Below are 20,278 nucleotides of genomic sequence, written 5' to 3' on the forward strand. Positions count from 1 at the left end.
TACAAAGTGAGGGAACGTGGAAGAGTTAGAGTCAAAGCCTCTTTGTTTTGGGTGGGGGGATGATGAGGGAAGAGTATTTTTAATGTGTTGGTTTTTTAGGAAACCCCTGAATAGTGAGCAGTGAGGATGTGGCAGGGAATTCACTAACAACTGCCTACTCAAGTGTGGTAGAACAACCCAGAGTTCTGTTCAGGGGTAATGATCCCTCCAGACCTCAGGGAAGAAATGGGATTTCAGGCTGATTCTGTCAGGGTGGTGTTTGGTGGCACAGCTGATTCTGCCCATCCCAGCAATGTGTTCTGTACACAATTGTTAACATGAGGCCTTGGCACAGAAACTGTTGGCCAAGTTTGATTTCCCTGAAGGACATCGTAAAGTCAGCAGAAATTACAGTGTGGACTCAGCTCAGAGGGAAGTTATGGCTCTTTCCTGTGGATGGACCTTTTGCTTCTTTGTCCTTTTTTTTTTTTTCTTAATGCATATTTTGACAATTCAAATTTAAAACCACATAACAAAGGAAACTTTTTCTATCAGTCTGAAACGCAAAACCCTTTCACTTGGTGCTGCAGTAGCATGTAAGATTCCTTGATTATACCAATACTCCTTAGTCTTGGAGAGTCTTGAAGGAACATATTGGCTGATGGGAAGCCAGTTGGAAATGAGAACTCTTCAATTGGAGAACCAAATTAGTATATGCTTAAGTCCCTCAAAAGCACTGCTCATGCTATCTAATGTCTGTTAATCATTTCTTAGGAGAAATGATGGAAATGTTACTCAATGCACTAATTCTCTACAGTGTTTCTAATTACTCCATTGATTTTTTTGAAGCATAGATTTGTGTAAAGGAACACGCAGGTATATTTGAACAAATACAGAGCAATAAAACTGTAATTGTAATTCATGTACATTCAACAAACAAAGCATTAATTTTATTAGTTTTTCCAGCAGTCTGTGTGTTTGAAGTGTGTGGCTGGTTCTTTCTTAAGTCTGTGACTCATTAAAATTTCTGTACTGTATTGTCTCATCTGTCAGGCAATCTCACGTTGATTTGGTGTTTTATATGTACACATTGTATAAGTAATTCATTTTAAAAAGTCAAAAAATGTATGCAAAGGCTGGTTTAGTAGTTGATTGTGGTAAAGTTTTACCATTCTCCATGGTATTGTCTTAATCATAAAAGAAAAAAAATGTTCCTCAGGTTGTTCCAGTCAGTCTGCATTCAGTGTCTGAGTTCTGGTCCACTGAACAGTCACTGCTCTGTTATATCCGAGTTAATAATACTGTGACTTCATCTATTGTTTTAATAAAAATGCCAATAATTATTGTAAGTGGTTATGAAATTTCTTCCTTTCAATCCCAGTGTCTCAGAAGAGGCTCCTATTAAACTTCATCTCACATCATGAGAGAATGTATGATGAGAAAATGTGTGTTGGTATTTGGAATCCTGTAAGAACACTTACTTATTTCATTTTTGTGATGTTGTCCTTGGGTGGAGCTCAGGGTTTGGGTTTTTTTTTTTCTCCCATATAAATGCATTTCCAGATGTTAACTTTTGAAAGTCTCAGTCTGAATTTTGAGGTTTTAATCCTTCATTTCAAATGCACGGAATCATTGTAGTGGGTTTTTTTTTTTTTTAAGTTTAATTAGGGATTTTTGGTGTGTGTGTGTATATATGTTAAAAACCCACACACATATAGTCACTGGTAATTTGCTTAACCTTGGGCAGGAAAAGTGGAGAATGGTAATAGGAGATGCTTCAAGGTGTGTGGTATCCAGTATAGTACAGAATCTGTTCTTTCTCTGCCTTTTTCAGCCTCAGGTTCACTAATTTAACGATCAATTTAAGAGGCTTCAAGGTCTGCTGTGTTTTGTCAGAGCAGCAGAGCTAGACCATATGGATGATGTTTTTTCCCTTTATCCTTTTTTGTAATTTCTGTGGATGTGTTTGGCTGTTGGTGTTTGTTGTCTTATTCTCCGATTAGAAGACAAATTTAGTTTGCGATAGGAGTTAAAAAGCAATTTGTTTCACCAATGTGTGTTCCAATTTTAATTAGTGTCTTTTTTCTAGTTGGGAGTCTTCAGATAGATGATTTTTGCTTTCCAAAGAAGTTATTTAAATCACATGATTATTATATTTATACAGCTGAAGTTTTCTGTGTTCTGCTTTGCACAAAAGTCCACGTGTGCCAAGTACCCTCACACTCACCTGATAAAATAAACTCTGAATTATATCTGAGTAATTCTTTTTCTGAAGCTGTCTGCAGCTTTGCTGTACAGATGCCCTTTTGCTAAATGAAACGCTACTTATCTTAATTACTAGTGTTAATGGACGTGCTGTGGGCTCAGTATTTGCTATTGCCAGGTAGAATCTAAGTTATGTCTTTTTCTGCTTGACAAATGTGACAGAACTGTAGTTCTGACTGTCGTGTCTGAATGAATCAGTGCCACGTGCATGAGGAGTTGCTGGCAATCACCTGGAATGCATAAGCAGACTTCTCTTCTTTCAAGCATCTTTTGCAGGCACTGTTATTCCTGAAATGCCACGTGCTCCTAATTTGTCAGGTGCATGTGTTCCAGTGATGGCTTATGGTTTCCCCTTCTGCGTTTTTATCTTCTTAAAGGTCTCAGCTCTTACAGAATCTGCTTCTGTCCAAGGATGCAATGTGAGCTACTGAAGATCCATGGCATTAATATAGGTAGATGTAAATAGATCAAAACCTCTACCAAAACCCCATGTATTTTCCCATTATACAGACAATTCTTCTGCTAAGGTATTATTTTTAATTTAAATTGCAATGTGCTCCTGGTACTTGGTATTTGCTGAATGTTAAGAGTATATAAATTGTGTTCTGAAACCATCTTTGCAGGAAATTAAGATTCAAATTCTGTTTTCTTTTTCTAAGTAGAATGCTTACACAATGGTTACACATTCTTAACACATTATGTGTATGTGTGTGTGTGTATATGTACATAAATTGTATTTTCATTTGAGAACGAAGATTAGTTCTTTCCAAAATGCAGAATTTCCCAAGAGCCAATGAAAGAAAAGTTTTCTGAAATAGTTTTGATCTAGGAAGTTGTCACATTGAGTGGAGTTCTATTTTCTCTCTTCCTTCATAGCAGTTCTGACATGACCACTATGTGGATTTTTTTCTCCTTGGTGCTTTTTAGTGTTGTCAACTGAAGTGTTGTGTCTAGCAGAACTGCAGTGATGAACTTGCTGTGCAAACACTTGTTCAAAGGGTCATGTGGAGTATTAATAGATCTGATAAGTGGTTCCTCCATGAGTTTTACCTGGGAATGGTGGACTGGAAAGTCTTAATGCAGGTTTTGGGTTAAACATGGGTAGGTATCACTTTCCCCTCGCTTCATTCATCAGTTACCACTGCCATCACTTGATTATCAGAAATGGGATGTCAGGAAATCCTGCTCTGATTAAGTCTTTTGGCATGTTAATTTCAATTACTTCATTACTGAGGAAGAACTGCCAGGGAATGGTTTTGCAGGACTGATGAAAACCACTTGAACGTGCCTGTAAAGTTTCTGAAAAATTTCCCCTCTCTTAGAGAATCTTTTAATTTCATCCTTAATTTCTGTGTGATTAATGAAAGAACAACTGGATTAATTTATTAACTTTGACAGGCAAATTGTCTTTTACATCAGAGTTCTAGCTCTCTGTCAGTGGAGAAAATTAAATCTCTACTAGAAACCTTGATGTCTTCACAAAAAAAAAAAAAAAAAAAGAGGTGGAAAATGTTATGTATTACATAGCATGTTACTTTTTCTTGCTTACAGGGCACAGACATAAGTGCTTGTAGATCACCTGGAAGGTGAGAGGGTTGTGCTTGAATACTTCCCTGACCTGGCTCATGTAAGGGCAGGAGTTAAACTGCTGAATTTGAACCCATTCGTGTTTCTTTTTAAAATCAGGTCTTTGTCACTGAGCTTTATAAGCATTTTTGGTTTGGATGTAGGTTCAAGATAGTCTTTGACATCTTGAAACATTTTGCTTTGCTGTCTTGTAACTTGAGTTTTTGTATTCTGGTTTAAAGAGCATTTTGTGAGAATGTGAGGCAATGGCACATGATGAGTTCTGAAGTACTGTCAGAAAGATCACTGTGGAATGAAGAGGTGGCATTGTGTCTGAAGTGTTCTGTCTTGATGGTTCGTGTTCTGCAGAACTCTGAACAGTTTCAGGAGCTGGAATAGTTTTAGGATTTTTTTTAGAGTTCAGATTTTCAATTTTTTAGGTTTAAAGCTGTGCCCTTTTGAAAGATCACTAATAACTGTTTGGAACTGGCTACCAGACATGGTTCTTGGAACTCCCCAGTCGCTCTGTAAGATGAGTCTTTTATGGGGTACAGCATTAAGGAGGTGTCCTGCTTTCTGATTTGTTTGGGGGGGTGGTTTTTTTTTTTGTTGTTGTTGTTTGTTTGTTTGGTTTGTTTTGTTGGTTTTTTTTTTTTTTTTTTACTTTTCACATACTCCTGAAGACACAGGATTTGATGTATTTGGTAGTATAAAGGCAGATGGATTTTTATCTCACCAGGACTGGGTAGCACTTCAACTGAAATATCATCTTCCATTTCCATGTTTCATATTTTAATAGAAGCTTTAGAATTTCATGGAACCTAATCAATTCAGAAACAAACTGGTGTTTACACAGACAGGTTATATAATGCCTACATTATGTTTTCATGCTTTACATCAAGGGAGGAAGGCTTGGTTTAGTTCCTGCAGTTTTTAATTGTATTTTGACCCTTTCTTCTGCAGCCCTTCCAGCCCCTTCATGGGACAGCAGAGGGTAGGTGAGACAGGCTTCTCTGTAAAACCTGGCAAGTCAAATGGCAAAGAGTGGAAGTGCCTTGGGTTTGGTTTGTTCTGTCTTTTAAAGAGACAGGAAAATATGGAGAAAGATCTGCTGTTGATATTATGAAATAGACTTTCACTGTAATTAACAGCCTGGGAGTTTTTCTGCTTGCTTTTCTTATCGTGGTGTTGCGAAAGCTTGCTGTCCTGCTGGGATTTCTGTTTGGAATGCAGAGGTGTGCTCCAGCTAAAAGCATGTGCTTTGCCTAATAAGCTTTCCTAGCCACTGAGCCCAGCTGGCTGCTGCAGTCTGCATTTGTTTTGTCTTAAGTAATTTTTAAATGAAACTAACACTTTTTACATTAAATGACAAACCAAGCACAATGTCCATAAATGAAACCAAACACTATAATCTTACTAATTTTTCCTTTCAATGGGCAGCATTATATAACTAAGCAGCCTACTAAAAAGGAAGATATGGAAATAATACTGGTGGGATGTGAATGGGGCTGAGCTGAAGGGATCAGCCTTTGTTGGAGGGAATGTCTACGTTGAGTTAAGGGTTTAGCACTTCCTCTCATAAATACAGAAGATGAGTGAAGAGAGTGGGGCCTGGCTGGTCAGCACAAAATGTTCTTGTCAAATCTTGGTATCTTTTGCTGTAGGTGATGATGAATGTCATCAACATGTAGCACTTTGCTGGAGTCTCCTGATGGGTTAACTTTCAGGGTTGCTGCAGTCTTGCAGCTACCTTGAGTTGAAAAAAACTGTTCAAACGCTCTGAAATTCAGCCAGATCTTTCCAATTTGATGCAAATTATGAATGAACAGAAGAAATGTTAGAAGGTAAAACAGGAAATAGTCTGTTTCAAAATACTCATGATTCATTGTTTGTAAGTCTACAACGGTGACACTGGAATTGTTGTGGAAGTTTGTTCTCCATGAATTTGTGGAAAATAATGGTTTTGTTCTGACTTTTAGCTGAATATGAACATTTTTCATATAGTACTAGTCAAATACACAAAGCTCTGGCCAATTCATGCTTGGCTGTTAGTTTCAGTGGAGCTTTTTTAATATGATGGAGCAGCTGCTTGGAAATTAAAAAAAAAAACCAACAAAACAAACCCATAACAACAATAATAAAACCACCACCAACAAAATATCTCTGTAACCTTGTTTATATATTTATTCTCACAGATATAAGGGCAGATTCTTTTCTTCCAGTGAATTCACATAGCTCAAAGTTGCTATGAGCAGGAACTTCTCCCATTGCTGTGAGGGTGAGTGTCATCTGACCTGCACACAAATGTTCTCCTGGTCCTTGTAGGCAGCTCTGTCAGCTGGGTCAGGGTGAAGGTTTGAATCTCTTTGCTGGTTCTTTTTGCTGCTTTTTGAAGAATTGCATTGCAGTGAAGCTCTAAACCTCTTTTTTTTTTTTTTTTTTTTTCCTTTACACAAATGTCAGCGGACAGATTTAGGGCCTGGATGTCGGCCCCATTCACTTATAGGTTTGCCTCATGTTTATTAAACTGTGACTTATCAGAATGATTCTGGAGTCAATTTTTGGAGTCAAAATTACTGAGGATGACGCCTCAGAAAGACACAGATAATTGCATTTGCACTATTAAAAATGGTAGACTTCTTCATGTGACTTAACTTTTTTTTCTTTGTGGCACTCCTTTTATAATTTACAGAAGAGACTGTGCAAAATATCAGGATGAATTTCTGTGTGCTCCATTAAAAAAAAAAATCTCAATTCAGAAATTTGTCAGTTTAGGTCGCCTGAACTAAGCAATGACACTAATATATAACTAATCTATTAATGGCCTCCAGGCAGCTGTGAGAAGGAAATATATGGATTTTTACTTAATACTCATGATTGGTACATTAAGAAAACAAACAAACAAAGTGTTGTTGAGTGTTTGGATATTGCTGAGAAAAAAAAAAATCAGAAGATCTTTTCAGGTGTAGTCAACAAACTGCAGTGAGGAAAGAATCCAGAACTTGCTTCTGTGTTGTTGTCATCCTACAGCTCTTCCTATAACTGAAACCTGGTTAAAATACATAATAACCAAGTGGTGTCTTTAGTAGTCCTGATACCAGTGGGGCACACTGGATGACATTTTTGTTGCTTCTCGGTTCCATATATGTGATTCCAAACTTCTCTGTGTGGGAAGCACCCCTTCCCTGAGCCCTCCTTAACCACAGGAGGTAGAATTCCCTGTGCCCTGATCCTGAGAGGCAGTCACAGTTTATCAGCACCTTCCTCCCAGTTCATTCCTTTGGGAGGAGGGTAAAATGCACATATTTTGCAAAACAAGTTAATGTTCTAAATACATCACGAAGTGTTAGAACAGAGTTGTCTGTGCACTCTGTGGAAAAAGACAGAAGCTCTTTGCTGAGAATCTATCGCCCACCTTCCTACATACTTTGTGATTAATGTTTATTATATTATTGTGGTACTGCAGCAATTTACAAACTCTTTAAATGGATTAAGGAGTAAATCCCTGTCATGAGAATGCTTCTTTCCCAGCTGTCTTTCTGAAGATGCTTTCATTCATCTTACCAGTTTTAATGTGAGAAATCTAAGCTCCTTTTCTCTTCCAAAACATATTTTATGCTCATATTGCTTTAATAATGTTTTTTCTGTGCTGACCTGCCTGTAGAATTCAGAATATCCATCTGTCTAAATCTTGTCCTCTAAAGGGTGACTTGCAATTCTGACTACCTCTGTCTTACCTCTGTAACTTCAGGCTTGCAAATTTGCATAGAAGTTTTATAGTGAATGAAAGACCTCTTCTTGAGCTCTAGTAACATGAATTATTAGTTTTGTATTGAGGTGTGAGGAAACAGTAAGCTTCATCTTACTGGATATCAAACATGTTCTGTGCAAGCACATTGAGAATTTGCTTTCATTCTCTGGCTGTTCCTCAGCAGTAACGTGCAGGTTGGCTTGGAGTATTCCTGAACGTAAATACTCAGATGCTGACTTCATAAAATCATAAGTGGAACTAGACAAGCAGAATTTCTCATTTCATACATGTGTCATATATAAGAACTGAACCAAGTTTTGACAAATCAGCAATAGATGTGCCCTATTCAGTGTGGCCTTGGGGTTTTTAAAATCAGAGTGACTTGGTTTGGAAGGGACCTTAAAGATCCACCAGTCACTAATAGATGCCCTCTATCATTCTACTGCTGCTCATTTTCTACTGTTTGTCTTTTTTGCCATATTTGTCCCACAAGGAAATCACACCATGGAGAATCTGTGTTGTAGGATCATCCATCCATCTTTCCTACCAGCAGAATTGCTCTGACTTTGATCTGAGCTAATTAAGTGTCTGTATTTTTATGGCTATCCTAGAGCAGTTGAAGAAAAGATAGCTGGAATATGTGTGCTTTTCCAAATGAGCCTGTAGGAGTTGTTAGGGCTTTGATCCCAAAGTTTCTTTTTCTCTTTCCTTTCTGAAAGGATGCTGTCTAGAGTATTTCCATCGAAGTACTGTGGCAAACTTCCCAAGAGCATTCCTGTTTTCATAGGAAGAATCCCATTCCTTAGTTTTACACAGGGCAAAAAGTAATCTCTGCAGCCTGGGCAGGGTTTAATAAGACTCTGCATAGCATCAGGCAGGTTTGGCTGTTCAGCTTATTCCTTGAATTGCTTCCCCAGTCAGAGATCAGAAGAGATCAATATGTTACCTAATAGGACACTTAAAAACATTTCCACGATTTGCTGACGTGGGGGAATGGGGAGGGAAGGGAATAGATTTTGCACTCGATCTGAGCACACACTGCTGCGGTCTTGGCAAGCCCCTTGTTCTCATGTGGAATTTGCTGCTGCAGTGGTGCATTGCAGGAAATAGATAAAAATCAACACACAGAATGTATCCATGCAATGTATATATCCAGGGAAAGAGCCGTGCATTTGAACCTTAAGAAGCTTATGTGTTTTCACAAGGCAAATAGACTTCCCACTGTTAACAGAACCGTACTATAGAAGGACATGTGTTTTAATTTGAATAAGGTCCATTATTGAAATGGTTTAAAAACACAATAGGCTCTTAACTGCATCTCTTATAGAGTACTTGAGAAATCATTTAGGTTTGTAAATGCTGGTGAAGGGGACCTACCAAAGGAGAAGCAAAGAAGCAATTTCAGCATAGTCATTTGAATTCCAGAGAATTGCTTTGTTCTTGTTGAAATACAACTTTTTACTACTGTGACTATTTACAGGAAAAGCAGAATTACATTTTTAGAGCATCCTCCTATTTTTTCCTCTAGCTCATGCTGTCTTTTAAATTGCACAACACTTCTTTTTCTCCCAAGTTTCATTTCAGCCTTGCACCTGTTGCAGAATTTTGTGTAAAACAAAGAATGGAAGAAGTTTAAAAAATTGCAGGGATTCAATATCCATCTCTTGAAACAAGACACATCATCCAGAATAAGGAGAGCTGGAGAAAAATCTGTATGTAGAATTAATGGTACCTACTCAGTTCTCTGTTTTGCCCCCAGACATAATTATTAATTTCATCCGGGTTATGTATTTGTAGATTGACTTGCATTTTTCTCTTGATGAGAGCCCTTGAACCACAGTCATGTTTTTGTAACTTGGACAGACTTTGGCTATAACATGGTTCTCATTTAGCAACATGACTTCATTTCAGAGTGAATTCAGAAATAGGTGTTGTATTTATTTTGTGTATTTTCCATGCATGAAATCCCTATCAGATGAAAAGGGAAAAAGTTTCCTCAAGTTGCTTTCTAGCGTGTTCAGTGCTTTCCTTTTTCTCTTCCACATTTTTTTCAGTTATAGACAGAAGTAGGACTCACTGGAATCAGCAGCAAGCTGCTCACATGGTCATAATGGTATATTTTTATTTACACTCCATCTGAGAACTGTGATGTTATTTAACAGCTTAGGCCATTTCATCTTTAATTATAAATTGTGATATTGTTGTCTTCAAACTTCAAGCAGATGGTCAGAGCCAAGTGTCCTGTTCAGTCTGGGAGAGCTGTGTAGACATCTCCTCTCTGCCTTTTTTTTTTGGCTCTGCTGCTATCTAAACAAACATTTAGAATAACCCAGTTTATGAAGTTACCTGTGATATTCTGAGCACTTACCAAACTCAAAAATTCTGTAACTAGTGCACAGTTTTTGCTTGTACAAATAAAACCTTTATGGATACCTCTGACCTCAGTGGGTCTGAAAATAAAATTTACAATATTGATGGCATGTTCTTTTAAAGACCAAATTGACATTTCTAATCTTTCTAATTAAGACTTGGTTGCAGGAAGTGAGTGAACAATACTTAAGTTGATTTTTAAATTATTTAAAGCTGATGTGTCAGAGCAGTGCACTGACTCAAGAGTAACTGAATCATCCTATCAGCCTGTGGAGGAGTGATTTATATGCCATATCATGAAGAACTGTAGAATCAATTCCTTCTTTTTGTCTCTTCAACTCTAAGAACATGGCTTTGAAGTTTTAATTATTTAAATTTCTGAAATGTCCCAGCCCCTGTACTGGTGTTTGATGGATTTGTGACAGACTGGTGTCAGGAACACAGCATGAGGAATCTGGGAGTAAATACAGACTAAGGAGTGACAGAATTGTAAGGCAGATTTGACCCATTTTTGTTACTCTTGAGGTGCAGAGTACTCAGGAGTAATAAATGCTCTTGGCTGTGCTTTAATACTGGCTCTGTCCTCCCACAGGGCAGAAGAAACACCACTGTTGGAATAGCCATAGGGCCTCCATCTTCAGCAGTGCTTGGTTTCATGGCCTTTTGTGATTATCTGTCCTTTTTTCCTTTCAAAAAATAGGCCAAGGGAAGCACACTGTTCATCACTCACCATGAGCTGCTGTGGCTGCTTTAGATCTGGGAGAGAATTGGTTGCAAGATGAATGAATAAGAATAAAAATAAAACTCTGTGTCCAGGCTGTGATCTAAACATAGCGAAGGGAATAGAATAGGTAAAAATTCCCAGAGAGGATTGACTGTTCCTAAAATGTGAATGTTAAGGTATGGAACACTGAATATGTGAGGAAATGTTTAAACTTTGCTTCAGTGTCTTGATCAGTGGCCCAATGAAGGCGTTTGCACATCATATAAAAAAAAATTCAGTCTAAGGTCTCTGACTTCCTTGGTTTGGGTTTGTTTTTTCTTCTTTCCCCTGGTCTGCTATTAAGGTAATGAACACTGCAAACCTTAAATCAGTCTCCTCACTTTTGTTTGTGGGTCTGTAAGGGATTAAGGATTCAAGAAAGCAGAGTTTTATTGCAGGAGCTGTCACAGATTCCTAAGGCTCTACACAAGTGTTGCTTTCACCTTCTTTCAAGTCCTCTGAAGCAAAACCTTGTAAGGAATAGTTTGGCAGAGCTGAGGTAACACTTCTGGAGCACAAACACTGCTTCTGGGAAACAAAGCAGGTTATGGTGGCAAACTTGGGCATGGAGGCAGAATTTCCCACATAAATCTGTATTCTCTAGGTAGGCATATGTAGACAAACACCTTAATCTGTGCAGACTGAGAATAAAGTTGTCTCTGAAGAAGGGGGTGGAAAATGAAGCATTCCCACCAAAAACTTCCAGTAATGATTATAACATGTTAGAATATTAGAGTTTCTCTTTTTTTTCTGATGTGTCTAAACATCTGTTTTACACAAAAGACTTACTTTAAAAGATGGGGAAATAAAGTAGATTTGGTTTGGGAAGCTTTTACTTTCCTAATGCTATGAATTTGTACCTGATCAAACATTGCAGGGATCCATAACTTGTGTTTGCTTTAAGACTGCCTTAGGAATCTGCTTCTTTGAGTTACTTGTGAACACCTACAGGGTGGCAACACCTTCCTTATGATCTTCTAACCTCCCAAGCCTCCCACTGTCTTGTTAGTGTTACCTCGACCATCTTTTCCCCTGTACCTTTGTGGTGGATATGTTTTGCAGATTGTGAAAGGTAGGAGGTCTTTGGCTTACAAGTTTGTAGCTAAAAACCTCTCTGTTCTCTTAAGTGCTTTGATATATTTAGTGTGAGCCTAAGAGGCAAGACTCCTAAGTACCACAGTGGAAAACTTCTAAAAAGATGTATACAGTTAAATAAAAATTGTACTTCTAAAGCTATTTCTGAAATAGCTGCAAAAGTGGAAGGAGAGTTTGTAATAGCTCAGGTCACTGGATGGCTCTTGCTTGCCCTTTTTTGACTCCTTTTTTTTTTTTTTTGACTTTGTAGCGATAGTTTATTTCCATTGCCATTGCCATTGGTTGGTGTGAGGAGCCAGTATTACATGAAGTTGAAACAGGTTTGTGGGTTTTTAGAACAACTGATGCTCCTGCCATGTGTGACCTCCTTGCTTTAGGTGGAGCCTGAGCTGGCCCAGGACAGCAGAGCAGGAGCTGTCAGACCGAGAAGTGCAAGGGCAGAACATCAATGGATGTGTTCATTTTCTCCACTGCTATCCTGATGGTTTGATGGTAAACCAGTAATAAGCTGTTCTGACAATTTGGGAAAATCTGGAGTGTCAGCACTCTAGGTTTTGACCTAGTGATGCCTGCTGCTTTCTTGAACTCATTTTGTATCATGACTGTTCACAGCACTGAGAGCAGTTTTAGAGGTGGACTCTTGCCTTGCCTTGCAGATGGTCACAGCCAGTTCCCCTGTGTGTGTCAGGCACTATTGTTTGCACCCTCTTTTGCTGGGCTGAACCTCCTCTGTAGAGGGAACAAAACCATTGCTGGGTCTGGGCCTGTGAGTTACCCCAGCCCTGGAAGCAACACAGGAGATCAGCAGAGGGTGAAACACTGCAGAGGGAATTGAGACGCTGTCAGAACTATCAGTAACTCTTTGAGTGTGCATACAGAGGTTTAGTGTGGATTGAAGGAAAACTGGCTGGGGACATGAAGATGAGGGATTGTGTATGACGGGGTGAAAGATGGAGAGTGGGGTACTTGGGGGTGAGGATAATACAGGAGGGAAGCAGGAAGGGAGCAGAATAATAGTGGGAGAGAGTGTGAAGGAAGGGGAAAACTCTTAGTTAGATAAGATTAAGTTCCTGTATCTTGGGGGAGGAGAAGTTACAGGTTAATTCTCTTGCTGAAATCCTGGTTGAGTTCCCTAAAGTATCCAGACCGTAAGCAAGACCTAACTTGCTTTTTTACAAAGTTGAATGCTGTTTTAAAACAAGCTGGTGACTGTATGGATCTGACTGCTTCTCATTACTCATTTGCAGTATTCTGTTTCATCTTAGACTGTAGCCTCAAGAGATGTGAGCAGGGTGGGAGTATTATGAAACAAAGTAATTTGATTATTTGGGGTGGGGTAGGAGAGTGGCAGCTTTGTTTTAACTTAGCAAATTGTTTAAAAGCACAGACAGATGACAAGGAGACAGCTAATCTGGTTAAGAATAGCCACTATGGTTCTTGATATTGATTTCTTTCCACACTCTGTCTTTTAACCTTGTTTTCTTACAACTTTTTGAAAAGCCATCTTGAGCTATACTGAACAAATAGAGGATATGGATAAAATAGCTTCCTTTCAAGAGGTGATTGAAGCCTCTTTCAACTTAGCACTAAATTTCTTATACATTCTTCAATTTCTCTTAATTTCCATTGCAATAAAAACTCCTTAAGATACGAATTTTCTGCCTTTTACCCTAAAATGACCAGCTTTTACATGCTTGTTATGTCATGTGTTTACAATACATTTAATGCTAAAAGATTTATTTTTAGCTGGCTCAGTAAAATAGCTGGTTGCTGGAGTTGTTGTCATAGCAGCAATCTTAACAGATAGGCTGATCCTATTTAGCTTTTGCAGCCAACGAGCGGCCGTTAGGCAACAGTTTGACAGTTCTGCAGCATTTTTCTAAAGATGGAAATTGTGCTGGTGGTGGTGAATTTTTTTTGGCCCAACTTTTAAAATATTTCTCTCTGTAGGTGTGTGGAGTTCAATTCAACATTTTCCCCTAACAACTTATGATAACTTTGAATACACAACATGTGAGATTCAGAATTTAAGTCTTAATTTGTAGGAGCTTGAAAATAAATTACATGGTGCAACATATTGCAAGCTGCTTTGGTGATTTTTTTTTTAAAAGCCAAAAGTATTCTGGGAGAAAAATGCCAGACTAGAGAACAAGATTGTGCATCATTTATTCAGCAGTAATTTTAAGTCGTGGCAGACTGGGCAAATACTACTGAAGAATTTTGTGGGTTGTTTTTGATGAAATGCACTGCCTGAGTTAGATGATATCTTAGGATTTTAGTAATCCCAATTCTTATTTTTTTTAGTATGAAGAGAAAAGGGTCCTTCTATATTGCCAAGCAAAGAAATAGTATTTTCAGATTAGGCTGTAAAATCAGACATACCCCTAAGTGTTCTTTGTAGCTCTAAGCTGTTACAGAAGTTCAGTTGCCCTCAGACATAGGTCTGAATGCAGTTCTGAGATGAAAAGTGAATTTGCTGCAAGGAATTTCTCCTGTCTGTAACTTCCAGTCAGATGGTATTGAACCTAAATTACTTTCAAAGTGGTTGAGCAAAAGACTTACTCTCAAAACTCTCTTAAGTCTCTTATTAAACAGAGTAATTAAAAAATTATTGAAGTACTTTAGTTTAATGCTAAGAGATGAGTTCAGATGCCGTTGGCTTAGAGTGCTTCAAATATGATTAAGAGTTAAAAAGTCTTTTTAACCTTCCAGTGACTTTTTTTGCTCCTTAAGCCTCACTTGCCAAAATGTATTGCTGTCACAGACTGTCATATTTGGGGTGTGTGCTTTTTAATTTCCAATGAATCAGGGCAACTTTCCTCAGATCTGCCCATTCTGGGTAGTTTTGGGGAATTGTTCAGCCCGTTCCTTTCAGCTCCTGGTCCAAAGCCAGTCTCAGAATGGCAAAGGCAACTTCTGTAACTCTGGCTGGTATGGATTCCATACTATGCCACTGTTCTTTGGACTAATGTAGAAAAATCTGATGAGGGAACCTGGCAGAATCTCCCAGCAGAGATATGAAATATCATATACCCACACACATTTTAATGTTCAAGTTATATTACAGCTTTTGAGAGCATCAAGTAGGTCAGTGCTGTGAAAAAGCAAAGTTCTTGCCATAGTCCCACCACCCCACCTCCTGCCTCTTCACACCTTAACCTCCCTGCTGGGCATCCCTTTTCCCTGGGTTCTGGTGTTCATCTGAATCATGAGACCTGCTCCCTGGTAGGACTTGAAAATCTCTTGGACAAATGGAAGAGTTTTTTCTGTTATTTTATCTGTTATTATTATCTGTTACCAAAACCAGCTGCTGGTTTTGTCACATGAGGACAGAGCAGTTTCTGCTGTTGTGCAGCATTCCAGAGTGAAAGGGAAGGGTGGCCGTGAGAGCTGTGCCCAGTTACCTGAGCTGGGGGATGTTTCTGGCACTCACAATCTCTCTCTGTTTTGCTGTTTCAGGCAAAGTCGTGCATTTGTCATATGTGTGGTGCCCACCTGAACAGACTCCACTCTTGCCTCTACTGTGTCTTCTTTGGCTGTTTTACAAAGAAACATATTCACGAGCACGCGAAGACAAAGCGACACAATTTAGGTGAGTTCTCATCCCAGTGGTGCTCATCATCCTCTGTTATCCCTGTCCATTCCAGGCCAGTAAAGTGATATTTTCTTGTAGTTACCTCATTAAGCAGAGAGATAATTTTATTTGGGGTTTGGGTTAGTTTAGTGGTATTATTCTAAACTTGGTGCTTAAACTTCCGTTGCATCACTTTTAAGTTTATCTTCACAGCTTAAAATTTCCTTAGTATCTTGGTATTTATGAATTAATGTCATATATAAAAATGTGAGGAGGCAGAGTTTTGGGTTTTTTTTTCCTAAGTGTTAAAAATGGTGGGTTTGATGCCTGGAACTAGAACATTTATTTCAGTAAACTTTTTTTTTCAGGAGGTCATGTTCACTTCTTTTCTTGCTGAGGAATACACCCATCATTTCTATCACAAAGGAGGCTAATCAAGTAGCAGTCAGAATTATTTAAACTGCTGAAGTTTGGAGGCGGGGGGAGTTTCTTCATTTATCTATGTTGGCTTCTTCTTTCTATTGGGGTCAGTAACCTAAGTAGTAAGAAAAGAGTTTAATTCATATGGAGCACCTTTCCCTCAACAGTCTCATAAAATGCTGGTTTCAAGGCCAACAAGTTCTTCTGTTCTGTCAGCTTTGGTGCTATTTCATGTTCAAAGCCAAAAGCCTTTGGTTTTGTTTCAAATTACCTATTGCTTATAGTTCAGAACATTTTTGAGTTATAATGCAAAATCCTGATCTGTACTAATATCCTGTTTTAAAATGGATAGATGTAATTTTTTGTCCAAATTAAAATACAGTCTTGGTGGAGTGATGTCAGAAACAGGGGAAAAAAAGACATTATTTCATGGCATAAATTTCCTCTTGACCAGCATGGCCACCATTCCTAACTTAATTTATCCTAAAGTGCTTATGGAACAAACTGTCTTTATTTTCCATGAAGACAGAGAAGCTCCAGAAGGCCAACAGAGCTGTGTACTCCTGTGCTTAAGAAATGGGTGTGTAAGTTTACTATTTATGGAAAAGATTATTTAAACCAGCAGATCGTTACAGTTTCTTCCTCCATATGTGTCAAGAAAGCAAAAGATGAGGCTCAGTAGTGGAATAGTTTAAGTTTGTAAATGTCTTGAAAAACAGAATTCTGGGAAATAGTACTGAAAATTCCATCATGGTGTGGCTGAGAGCTCTGGGACTGCTCAGCTCACAGGAGAGGCTCAGGGGAGCCTCATGAACAGGTACAAATACCTGAAAGAGGGGTTCAGAAAGTGCCCTGGGCTCTTTCCAGTGCTGTCCAGGAGGCAGGGAGGACAAAGTGAAATACAGGGAATTCTCTCTGATTATCACACGACTGTGAGGGTGACCAAGGCCTGGATCATGGAACCCTGAGAGGCTGTGGAGGGTCTATCCCCAAATATATTCAGAATCTCTCTGGACATGGGCCTGGGCAGCCTGGATGTGCTGGATGGCCCTGCTGGAGCAGGGGCTGGACAAGGTGACCTCAGAGGTACCTACCAACCTCAGCCATTCTTTGAAAACTGAAAATACCAACTCAATCCTGTGTGACATCTTTTAATTGCTTTTTGCAGAGTATGATCTCAAAGAGCTTTTAAAGTCAATTCATTAGCTGAAATTTTTTTGGAATCTTTACCAATGTGGAATTGCAAATTATTTGAGGTAAACTTGAAGAATTTCTGGTAAAAGGGATGTGTGGGTGGGTGTGTATATATATATATATATAAAAAAAACAACCTTTTGTACTAATACAGGTTTATGGCTACATTTCAGGTTTAAAAAACACTGTGCTAAATTGAGACTGTCAACAGTATTTACCTGTTTATCTGTGGACATTTTGTAAACACTGTAATATTTTTACCACTAAACTCACCATATTTATGGAGAACCTTTTTAAAAAGCTTTATATTTGCACACATTCTCAGCTGCTGTTTATGTATTTGCGAAGCTTAAATTCAAGTTATTTTTTGTGCAAGGTAGAATTTGCTGTCATCTGCTGTAGTGAATTAGCTTGTGTTTCCTAAAAGGAAAACCAAAACTGGATGGTGGAGGAGGGAGATTCTTAAAGATGCTCTTGCTTGAGGACTGTTGTGGTTATTGTCCTGGCACTAGACAATCAAGGGTGTGTCAGAAAAGGTATGTCCCAAAAGGAATAGCCTTTAGATAAAAAGGCCAAGAGTTAATTAAGCCAGAGCACAAAATACTTTACTGAATCATCCCAAAAAGGATTCTTCTGCAGCTAAATATAAATTACTTGGTGCACAAATACACATAATGTGAAGATTGTGCAAGTGACTGCTTGATTTCTAGTTTTGGAGATTCCTTTTTCTGTTTTTTAATGTATATTTTGGTGTTTAATTTCCAGCTGCATGTGAAATGAGATTTAAAAATATTTTTGTAGTTTTACTAGTGCCTTTGGTTGCTTTTGCTGCTGCAGTTTTAGTTGGGAAAATAACATCTGATAGGCAAAAACAAGTTAAGTGCTTTGAGATTTCAAAACGAAGAGGAATTATTTTAAAGCACTTGGTGACTTTTTGCTGAGCCAACATCAGTCTCCATGGAGACAGGCAGGAGCTGCACACTTAATCACAGTTGTAAGAAATACCACGGATTTCAGCTGTAACAGCTGTCTGAGCATGGCAGGGATGTGTTTGCAGCTCTTTGCTGTGTCTTTCAGGAGGCTCCAGCATCAAATTCCAGAGTGGTTTTAAATACATCCCTTGCTACGTCTGCCTGCCTGAACCATCTAAATTAGGCACTCACAATCTGACTTTACAGTGATACCTGGGCTCTTGAATCTGCCTCCCTGTTCAATGTATATTAATAATGCTGGACTTAATTTAATGTATTCCTTGAGTTGTGGATGTGGGTGATGGGTAGGTGAGGTAAGATCCAGCTATAGGAGCTGCTTGCTTTCATCTCTGCATTGCTCAGTCCCTCTCAGTCAGTCTCCAGGAAAGTCTGATATTCCCACTGGGCTTTGTGTGTCTTTTGTGAGGAGTTGTGAAATGGTGAGAGCAAAGTCCTTACTGAGCTCCTCTGGGATTTTTCGTGTTTTTGATCCTGTCAGATGTTTTCTTTTCCCCACCTGTAGGAACTTGAACAATTTTAAACTTTTCTTATTGAAACTCCTGTGAGATTCTCAATATCATCATCATCCTTCACTTTTCCAGTTCCAATGTGTCCATTTCTGGTGCCAGCCCTTTGGACTAAGACAGTTTGTTGTGCAAAATGAATGCTTGCATTCTTAGTTAATACATCCATGACTTCTATTTTGTGCTTCTTAACCTGCTGTTCAACACAGAGCTGATACTGTTACTTAAAAGGTAAACTCAGGGACTCCAAAACTTCTTTTCTGATTATTGTTACTTGACTGCCTCTTCAGTGGTTGGAGGTTGACTCTTGGTGCTATTGCCTGTTCGCTAAGTAACTTGAAATCCTTCTGGAGCTGTTTTGATTATCCTAAATGAATGTGTGCCATCAACATACTCTGTCATCTTCCTAAATAATCCTTCCAAATCAGGTTCAGCACCTGGGGAATCTGCTAGTGGATTCTGTCCTTGTAAAAATTGATGGTCTCTTCCTTATCTTTTCTACAGCTGCTCAATGAAGGAAAATACACAGTAACTTAGTCCCAGAGTAGCAGAAGCAGGAAGATGTCTGTGAACAGTAGCTCTAAAAGAGAAGAGAGGTTGGTACTATAAAGTTCATCTCAAAAGCACAGAAGTGATTAATTTATCAGTTTTCTGATTGGGACTGAAAAGTCCTGGGCAGACAGAAATGAAGTTTTAGTATTATTTCAGAGTGAATATTTTCTGTTACATAATGTTGTTTTTTAAATATACACACACACTCTCAGCTGCAGAAAAACCCACTGCTATAGGGCTTACAGTCCATGCAATTCTGAATGAGGTCAAGGACTGAAATTAATATTCCACTCATAACAATTTAGCATAAAATGGTTTGACACACTGTATTCCTCTAAATTAACAGTTAAAAGCATATTTTTTATCTAGATTCCATAGGGACACCAGGACATTTTTTCTTCATCTTATCTTTCCTGGCTTGGGTTCATATGGAGTTGTAGATGATATTCTAAACCATCACAGAGTGTACAGCACAGGGGCTGCCCATTTGGCTCCTGGTGTTAAGTGGTTTGCAGGATAGTATTGGGTGCTTGCCATGTTTGGATTGCAGGCAAAATGAATTTAAACATTAAAACTCTAGATCCATATGGGGCCAGTAGGCATCTTGGAGACTTCAGAGCCACAAAAACACTTCTCACCTGTTGGCTCCTGATTTGAAAAAAGAAGAAAAAGCAGCACTTCATGGAATAGTTCTATCTCAAGTAATAGGAGAAGATACTGAATGTGAGAGGGAAGGATTATTCTTGTCTCTGACTATAGTTTTTAATGTGGATTAAAAGATTTTGGCAACAGAAGGAAGTTTGGGGTTTGTTTTTGTTTGTTTGTTTTTTTTTTCCCTGACAAGAAATACCTGCAGTTCTCAATGGCTGGATTATAATTTAGCAGGAGTGTAGTCCCTTTTCCACCTCTTTTCCTCCCTTCTTACCAGTTCAGGAATTCTGACCTGTGGTGCAGATTCCAGGTGCCAGGAGATCAGGGGGAAGGCAATCAGAGGCCTGCTTTGTGCTGATAGATCAGAGACAAGATCCAGTGGAGAACTGGCTGAAGTTTAACAAATCACTTCTTGGGAACCTGAGCCAATTACCTGGAATGGGTTTAATGATTAACACTCAAGGTGAGAAATCAGGGAGCATGAATTAGCTTTGGATGTTGGCTTAAAATGGTCTGAAAGAATTGCCAATTGAGCCTCATTTGTTACAGAAGTTGAAGGAAATGCAGGTTTCTTGCATGGAACACAGAATGTGTTGATTTGAG

At 38.7% G+C, this 20,278-nt stretch overlaps 1 protein-coding gene across 5 annotated transcripts in view; it reads left to right on the plus strand.

Moving 5' to 3' along the window:
* The window catches only part of USP22 (ubiquitin specific peptidase 22), an 89,259-nt gene that overhangs the window by 16,557 nt on the left and 52,424 nt on the right, over positions 1 to 20,278 (plus strand). For 3 of the 5 annotated variants that reach the window (XM_053957461.1, XM_053957462.1, XM_053957464.1), the window contains exon 2: positions 15,249 to 15,381. In XM_053957461.1, the coding sequence (XP_053813436.1) occupies positions 15,249 to 15,381 (133 nt within the window). Of the gene's footprint in view, positions 1 to 12,091; positions 12,110 to 15,248; positions 15,382 to 18,976; positions 19,069 to 20,278 lie in introns of those variants that run through there. The other 2 variants (XM_053957463.1, XM_053957465.1) reach the window with 2 other exon arrangements.

The sequence above is a fragment of the Vidua chalybeata genome, chromosome 16, assembly GCF_026979565.1.
Source record: "Vidua chalybeata isolate OUT-0048 chromosome 16, bVidCha1 merged haplotype, whole genome shotgun sequence".
Taxonomy (NCBI): domain Eukaryota; kingdom Metazoa; phylum Chordata; class Aves; order Passeriformes; family Viduidae; genus Vidua; species Vidua chalybeata.